The sequence below is a fragment of the Nerophis ophidion genome, linkage group LG28 (assembly GCF_033978795.1).
Source record: "Nerophis ophidion isolate RoL-2023_Sa linkage group LG28, RoL_Noph_v1.0, whole genome shotgun sequence".
Taxonomy (NCBI): domain Eukaryota; kingdom Metazoa; phylum Chordata; class Actinopteri; order Syngnathiformes; family Syngnathidae; genus Nerophis; species Nerophis ophidion.
Genome location: NC_084638.1, coordinates 19381485 through 19390552, shown reverse-complemented (window position 1 = coordinate 19390552; position 9068 = coordinate 19381485). Strand labels below are relative to the sequence as shown.

The window sequence follows — 9068 nt, the reverse complement described above, 5'->3', positions numbered from 1 at the left end:
GTGTGTGTGGTGAAAGATTCTCTTCTAAGTACCAGTGTAAGAAACACAAGTGTGCTGGTGAGAACAGCAGCAGCAAATGAAGATGCAGGATTTGAAATAAACTGTCAAGTCTTTAATTTAGACTTTCTAACAACATCAGCAAATATAACATGTGTGACATCATTGTTGTTTGTGTTTGATTCTAACATTTATATATTAGACACTTCAGATTAGTGCTTTTATTTCAGTCAAGTACATGAGTTAATATAAACATTTGTGTACTTTAAAATGAACAGAACAATTTGACTGAAAGGGTGAGAATAAACAGTCCATAAAATATGTTACATACAATAAACCTTTAATGTGCGGATATTCATAATTCACTTTTATACTTATTCATAATAGTTTTTATATTTGTTTTTGAAATAATGACGTGTTACATATTTTATTTTCTAAGTGTAGATAATTCCATTGATGAACTCCTTTATATGATGTACATATTTGTTTTACATGTGTTCATACCTTTGCTTTTGAGTACACATAAATCCCTCTTAGTTCATATTTACTGGTTTACATTTGAAACATCTTCTGGACCACTTCTGGAAGTATATTATTATTTACTTTATACATCTTTTGAGCAGTTGCATGTATACAAGATCATTTACTTACAAAATGTGTGACTTAATGAATCATTTGTTGGTTGTCGATAATCCATTCTATAAATCATCTTTATTATATTATATTATATTATATTTCTTTCTACTCTGATTTGCAGTACTTCTGTTTCCTGTTTCCTGATGACACAGCCCCCATAAGCTGCTGTGTGATTCCCCCACAATTACAACACTTGACCTGTTCATGACTTCCACATTGTCCATATTCATGCTGCCCTCCACACCTTCCACATCTCATCTTAGCATGACACACACTACTATGTGCCCTTGGTGTTGGCACTTGAAACATCGTACTGGGGGTGGAACGTAAGCTTGAACATAGAAACTTAAAAACCCTGTCATGATTCTTTCTGGGAGAACTTCCATGACAAACTGCATTCGCTCTTCCTCTTTTCTCCGTTTCTAAATGCCATCATTCTCTTCATCATTGTGATAGTTCCCCCTTTTATTTCTCTTTTCAAATCATCTAAATTTTCACCTCTTGGGTTTCCTGTCATAACTCCTCTTGCCCCCTTTTGTTCTTCCACTTCCATGTTTTCCTTTATTATATTGTTGCACAGCTTTTTGCAACCGCATTGCTTTGTTCTTTTGCTCTCCATTTTTGCATTTAATCAAAAGCCATCCGTCCCTGAGCACTTTGGCCATCTCCACCTCTTCAATGTCTTTCTTTAATCCCTTAACCAGTGTCATCAATCGAATATCCTTCATGTCTTGATCTGATTTAAATGTATGAATCATCTTGCAGTTTTCTACCATAATCGTTTTCCTCTTTTCTATTCCTTCATCCTCTTCATGTACTCTTTTTGAACTCCACTATCCTTTATGCCCTCCTCTCCCCTTCTTTCTTTTCTCCCCTCTAGTCCTATCCATGTCCATACCTTCCTCATACACCCCCTCACTATCCCCTTCCATCTCCATCCAGTCACAAATCAGTTAATGTTCAACCGCCAAAAAGATTTAGACACTCTCACTGTCAACCACCGCTCCTTGGTTCACTTCCGCTTCCGATCCTACTCTGTCCTTCTACTCTTGCTTTTTCCTCCTTCTTCTTCTTCTTTCTATTTCCAGCAGACTAGTAGAACATCTTAGGGGTATTGCTGCCCTCCACAGGCTCTTAACAGAATGTCCACCGTCAGTACTATGGCCCACACTACAGACTTGAACACAAACAGGACAGAAAGTATAAAGCAGCAAAACAAAATGTATGCATTCTTTCCAACGGCCGCTGGGTGGCAGCAGAGGCTCCATGTATTACCTGAAGAAACATTTGACTTCTGACCTTTCCACATTATTTATCTCATATTTACTGCTGGAGCTTAGCTCACTGAGGATGTAAGCTCTTTTTTGGTATTTTAATTATATTTAATTATTCATAAACCGGCTTAAAACAAACCATTATTATCACTATTGTGTTTTTTATGTTGATTTAATAAAAAATAAAAAATAAATATATATATATATATGTTTTTCTTTGTCATGGAAAAGGGACGTTTTTGTCATGAAAAGGGGAGGTTTTTGTGATTGATGCACTAATTGTAAGTGTATATTGTGTTTTTTATGTTGATTTAATAAAAAAAATATATATATATTGTTTTTTTTTTAAAATAAAAATAAAAAATTATTCTGCGGCCCGGTACCAATCGGTGGTTGGGGATCACTGCCTTAGACCACTCGGCCACACAACCGCCGTAAACATGTTTTATGATCGATTTATCGGCATTATGAGACGGCAAACGTATGACATGGCATCACTTTGGTTGTGGCGTAGCAGGGATAGGCTTGGATCGTTTGCTTGTCCATTAGAAAACACTGTGAAATGTGGTCCTCGTTAGTATAGTGGACAGTATCTCTGCCTGTCGCGCGGAAGACCAGGGTTCGATTACCTGACAGGGAGGTGATTTTGGTCCTCTTATTTTCATCGGTAAACATCTTCTTTAACCTTGAGCAGTGACCACAATATCCCTTTCTGAAAATTGTATCAATCAATCAATGTTTTTTTATGTAGCCCTAAATCACAAGTGTCTCAAAGGCCTGCACAAGCCACAACGACATCCGCGGTACAGAGCCCACATACGGGCAAGGAAAAACTCACCCCAGTGGGACGTTGGTGACAGTGACTATAAGAAACCTTGGAGAGGACCTCATATATTTGACGGACAGAAAGAGTATATGGCTCTAACAACTGTCATCTAGTGTATTGGACTTGCAACTGTAAATAAACTTACTTGTAAATGATAATCTGATAATAATTAAACAAGATGTAACAAAAGGACAACAGTTATCATTACAGTATCATTTTAAATTTTGCAATAAAAATTACAATTTATTATCACAAACAATATTATTACCACACACAAAAGCACCAAAAAGTGGGAACGTTGAGAATAGGTATCGATTTCGGGGTATCGGATTCTGTGCCCAGTTCGGCAAAAAAGTGAACGGTACCCATCCCTACCAGCAAGTGTTGTACTGGAAACTAATTTACAATTAGTTACAATTATTTTTTTTATCACACACAATACTCCACTATGAAATTGTTGTTATATTAAAATGAGAAACAGATCCATCTTTGTACAGCAATGGTTTGAAAAAGGCATTTGGTCGCTGATGCACTTATTGAGTGATAAAAGTGTTTTATTATTTGAAGACATCATTAAGTACAACCTGCAAATAGAAGAATATACAAAACAATATATATAAAGGCTTTCCTTCAAAATATTCTAATTACAGCATTTTATTTTTTTCCATTATTTACTATTTCTTCTTTACTGTATTTTCTGTGGAACAAAAAATTGTCATAACTTGAAAGCTTCCATTCTTACAAACACAAGGGAATTAATTTCATTAAAAAAAAACGGAATTGACTACTAAAATTTATTTTTAGGATGTTCTGCAATTGAAGACAACACTTTTTCGTTCTGTGATAGGGAAACAAAATAACCAGTTTATTTTATGAATCTATGTACAGTAAACCTCTGTGGGATGATGTACAATATTGGCTTTTGCCTGACACTCTGAACTTTGATTGCATACTAATTCACGTACTTGACTGAAAAAAACAATAATATATTTAGAAGCATATTAAAAAGATTGTTACACAAACAACAATGTCACACACATATTTGCTGATGTTGTTAAAAAGTCAAAATTAAAGTTTTGACGGTTTATTTCAAATCCTGCAGTTTCATTTGCTGCTGCTGTTCTCACCAGCACACTTGTGTTTCTTACACTGGTACTTATAAGAGAATCCTTCACCACACACACTGCAACTCAACACTTTCTCTCCTGTGTGTCTTCTCATGTGTGCTACAAGGTTTGATCGGTCACAAAAGCTTTTGTTGCAGATTGAACAGGAATGTGAATTTTCACCAGTGTGTGTGTTCATGTGTCTTTTCAAATGCTGACTTTCTTTAAAACCTTTCCCACAGGTTGAACAGGAAAAAGGTTTTTCTCCAGTGTGTGTTCTCATGTGTCTTTTCAATTTCTGACTTACTGTAAAACACTTACCACATATTGAACAGATGAAAGGTTTTTCTCCGGTGTGTATTCTCATGTGTCTTATCAAGTTTTGACGTAGTCCAAAACCTTTGTCACATACTGAGCAGATAAAAGCTTTTTCTCCGGTGTGTATTCTCATGTGTCTTTTCAGACGACAATGGTATTTAAAGGTTTTGTCACAGTGAGAACATTTGAAGTGTGTGTTGTCAGTGTGACATGTCTTATCATCTTTAGAGTCTTCATCATCAGTGTCAGGAGAGTGTGACGTTGTGTCCTCACTATCTGATAGTGGAGCTAAGAGCTTGTCTGCTTGTGATCCTCCACAGTGGTCTCCATCAGCTTCTGTTGTCATGTGTTGTGTTGAGCTGCTGCTTGGAGGCTCCCCCCCTCCCCTCTCCTCACTTTCACCTTTGACCTCATCATCTTCACTCTTCACAGGGACACCAGTCACTGGGAACTCCTCCAAACATTTAGGCTGACTGATGCGGTGTTCCTCCTCTTCCTCTTTAATGTGCAACAGCTCCTGGTCCTCCTCTTCCTCTTTAAAGTAGGGGTTCAGTGCGTCCTCCTTTTCCTCTCTAAAGTGAGGGGTCAGCGGGTTCTCTTGCTCCTTAAAGTGAGGGGTCAGTGGGTCCTCCTCTTCATTTTTGATGTGTAAATTCAGTGGTTCTTCCGCTTGCCCTTTAATGTGAAGGGTCAGTTTAACACTATGGGTCTGTGACGTCTCGTCTTCCTCTTTAATGTGGGGGGGCTGTGGCCCCTCCCCTCCCTCTTTAACGTGATGGGAATGTGGTACATCTTCTTCCTCATGTATGTGGGGGGACTGTGGTCCCTCCTCCTGCTCATGAGGAAGATCTTCTTCATCGAGGTCTGCGGGACAGGAGAAAACAAACATTCTTTAGAAAAGTCCAGCTTTGCTCAGTCACATGAGACATTGTCCTGCACCAACATATGATTACACAATCTCATCAGTTTCCCCTCACAGCAGTCAGGGTACTTTCAGCTGACACATGAAGAAGACCTTCAGGGGAATGCCTTCCCAGGCCAACGTCCAATCCACCTTAGTTCATATAAAAACATCCTAAAAGTCATTCCTGCAATCCATACTAGTGTTCTGTTCTCCCTCTGAATAAGTCATACACACACAGGAAATAATGTACTACATGCCAGCCTCCAAGAAGCAGTACTAGTGATGAGCTCCCCCTGCTGGTGGACAATAATTAGTCATTTTTACATTCATTTTTTGAGACGGGTCTGCTCTAAAAAAAGCATGAGCACAGTCAACATCCGTCCGTTTTCTACCGCTTATTCCCTTTTGGGGTCGCGGGGGGCAACATGTTGCCCAAAAAAGATGACATCTGTTTTGCTTTCATTTAGATAGTGTCACCACAATTTAACCGGGATGAAGTAATCATATTACTGACTACTCCTTCAAAAGATAACTTGTTTATCTTATTAATAATAGTAATAATGGCTTAGATCAATTTAGTATGTTTCTAGACACTCAAATTGCGTTAGAGTGGGAACTGAGAAGGCATCATTCATGAACCTGGAAACATGGTTGTTTGAATTTCAAAGATGATTTGAATGTGTTGAAGGTGGAATGGTTTGAATGGGTTGAAAAATGTGAGAATTGTGGAAGTTAGAACAATTTATAATTTATTTTGAGTGGCAGAAGGGTTAGTGCGTCTGCCTCACAATACGAAGGTCCTGCAGTCCTGGGTTCAAATCCAGGCTCGGGATCTTTCTGTGTGGAGTTTGCATGTTCTCCCCGTGAATGCGTGGGTTCCCTCCGGGTACTCCGGCTTCCTCCCACTTCCAAAGACATGCACCTGGGGATAGGTTGATTGGCAACACTAAATTGGCCCTAGAGTGTGAATGTTGTCTATCTGTGTTGGCCCTGCGATGAGGTGGCGACTTGTCCAGGGTGTACCCCGCCTTCCGCCCGATTGTAGCTGAGATAGGCGCCAGCGCCCCCCGCAACCCCGAAAGGGAATAAGCGGTAGAAAATGGATGGATGGATGGGGAAAATGTCCCTAACAACTGGGAATTTTAGGAAATCCGGGAATATTTTTAAATAAGTGTTGAAAGGGAGCACACAGTTCTTGAACAGGCTGAATATTTAGAAGTCGGGACGGTTTGAATCGGATGAAAAATGTGGGAGTTGTTGAACTTTGATTTAATACATTTCAATGGGAATTTCATGGAAATTTGGGAATTTCGGGAAAAGCGAGATTTTGGGGAAAATTGTGAATGTTCTGATCAGTGAGTGTTGGACTTTTTCAAATCGGTTGAGAAATGTTGAAGTAGTAACATTTTTAATTGAGAAATGGTATTATGAAATTCCTGGAATTTTGTGAAAAGCGGGAATTTGTCCAAGTTCGAAAAAGAACTTTTTTTTTTCCTGATTGAGGATGGAACGGTTGAAAAATGTGGATGGAGTCGTCACCAGAAAAAAGGGTCAAAAAAGGGATTGAAAAAATTGGAATTCCTGGAATTTCTTTGAACTTGGAAAAATAATAGATTGAATGTCCACAATTAGTGGAATATGTTGAACGTGGAATGTTTTGAATCAGTTGAAAAATGTGTAAATGGTAGAATTTTGAAAACATGCCAACGGATTTTGAATAGGAAATATTACTAAGCAATTATGTATTCTTGTTTCAAGCTAGTTTAGTGCCTAGCTTAACTATTAGCCTGCCCGTCCTTTGTGTGTAACATGTTTAACCTTGTTCTACTGTCCTTCAGTGATAATAGTAATTGTAAGAAATGTAATGTATTTGCTGCAATGGAGGATGGTTGAACGTGTGATGTGAGAAGATAAAGTTAGCTATCATGAAAACTAATTCCTTTGGTCGGCCAACTGAACATCAAAAATACAAATCAGCGGTTAAAAATCTGGATGTTTGGGGTCGTTGTGAGTGGAAACAATTGTATTATGTCCCATACTAAATCAGAGTTTTAAGGTTTGATGAACACGATGGCCTTGTCGTACGAAGTTTAGTTTCTACACAGTTTGGGGATTATAAGTATGTAAGTAAAAATGCATCTGTTGTTTTGTGTCAGTTTTGATCAAGTAAACTCCTATTTGTTAAACCTTTGTACAAGTTTAAAACGATCGCAATGCTATTTTTTGTTAGCCTGTCAATATAGTCGTCCATTGTATGTTAGCATTAAGCTAGCGGTGCAAAAGCCAACCTTTATCCTGTATGGTTGTTTTGTGATGTGTCTTCTTGTCCCTTTTCATTTACCATGAATTGAATAACGTTGACCTCGACTTAAACAAGTTGAAAAACCTGTTTAAAAAAACACCCGAATGGTGTTACCATTTAGTGGTCAATTGTACGGAATATGTACTGCACTGTGCAATCTACTAATAAAAGTCTCAATCAATCAATCAAACAGGGGGGGCGGAAGGCGGGGTACACCCTGGAAAATTCCATAAAACCTTTAAACAATTTTTTAAATGTTATCCTAAGTAAAAATGTATCCTCCTGTTTGTGGCTATTATAAGGCATATTTTCTGAGGATATGCATTTTTACAGCATGTTTTAAAGAGATAACATTCTGTGGATATTATATTGATCAACTAATTCTTATTTAGGAGGCTTAGTGAGCGGAATAGAGGCGCTCCCATTGACTCCATTGTTAGAATTAGGATAATTAAGGTTTTGCTAACATTTGCTTAGGAATTAGAAAACATAAAAAATAAAAACATGTTATTATCTTACATAAGGATTGTGAATGATATAGGCATAGTTAAACTAAAAATCAGATCCCCTTTGATGATTTTTCTACATCCTGTGAACTGTTTGATGGTGTGGTGAAAGTAAGAAAATAAATACATGTCAGGAAAATGCAAATTTCAGCAAAAATTGCTGGCAAACTTTTTAAAACCTGGTTAAAGATTGTTGGTAGTAAACCCAGAGAGCCATGTGTATGTTGTAAAATGATGTTAGAATTAGCTTTATTATTTGGGTTTGGGGGGCCCCGTCATGGGGGCCGCCCCTGGCCCAGCTCTGACTTGTTCCACCACTGGTCATTGTGATTATATTATATATTCCAAATGTCATGTTCTTGTTATTAATCAAATATAGTGTTAGTAAACGTTTGAGAGTAAGAATTCAACAAACCTGTTCTGTGTAACACAACTTGATGTTTCGTGAAAAGAACGTCCAGTAGTTGATAGTTTTCCTCCTTTGTTCTAGAAATTTCCGCCTCGTATTCTGCTATTGTTCTTTCTAACACTACAAATATTTCTTCAACGGCAGCAGTTAGTCGCTGATCCACCAACGCTCTCAACATTTGTAATGTAGACATTTTCACACAATCACAAGACTTTACTCTCACACTTGATCTCTACTTAGCGATGTGTTGATAACTTCTGTGTCTTCCGTTAGCAGCTAACTAGCTAAGCTAACTAGCGAGCTAAGCTAACTAACAAGCAAAGATAGCACGAGAAGCGGCACAGTGCTTCTAGCGCATCGAAACGACTTTATCCTTAATTAAAGAATCAAAGATGTATTTTATACGACGTTAATATTTTAAACTGGAAAACAAATAATAATACTGACTTATTAGCGTCCTGCTCGCGGCTTTCTGCGTCGACGTGCCAGCACTGCTCTCTTCTGCTGAATGACGTCACAGCCGAGTGGACGAAGAGAAAATGTATCTTCAAGACACTTGACAAATTTGGCTTCGGCATTTTTTCTGCAAAACAATGAAGACTTTGTACTGCAATGGTAATAGCTCGATAAAGCTCAAATCTGTTATATAGCATTCTATTTTAGTTACATAATTGAGTTTACAACCCCCTGGCGCTGATTTGTACTGTTTTTGTACTTATTTTGATTATTATTATTTATCGATTGTTTGTAAATGATGCAGTTTTATAAATAAAGGTTTATAAAAATAATA

At 37.8% G+C, this 9068-nt stretch overlaps 2 protein-coding genes across 2 annotated transcripts in view; one reads left to right on the top strand and one right to left on the bottom strand.

Annotated features, from left to right (window-relative positions):
• LOC133545421 (oocyte zinc finger protein XlCOF22-like) overlaps window positions 1–340 on the top strand; it is an 11209-nt gene extending 10869 nt beyond the window's left edge. Inside the window, exon 5 of the mRNA XM_061891008.1 lies at window positions 1–340. This exon is cut by the window's left edge and continues 1314 nt beyond it. Coding sequence (XP_061746992.1) covers window positions 1–80 — 80 coding nt within the window. The 3' untranslated portion in view covers window positions 81–340.
• Window positions 341–3562: 3222 nt separating this feature from the next.
• On the bottom strand, window positions 3563–8800 carry LOC133545449 (zinc finger protein 180-like). The gene is made up of 2 exons (XM_061891059.1): window positions 8285–8800; window positions 3563–5021 (listed from the first exon to the last, which is right to left on the bottom strand). The coding sequence occupies exons 1-2, from the start codon at window positions 8469–8471 to the stop codon at window positions 3838–3840; spliced, it is 1371 nt and encodes a 456-aa protein (XP_061747043.1). The 5' UTR covers window positions 8472–8800; the 3' UTR covers window positions 3563–3837.
• Window positions 8801–9068: the final 268 nt, after the last annotated feature.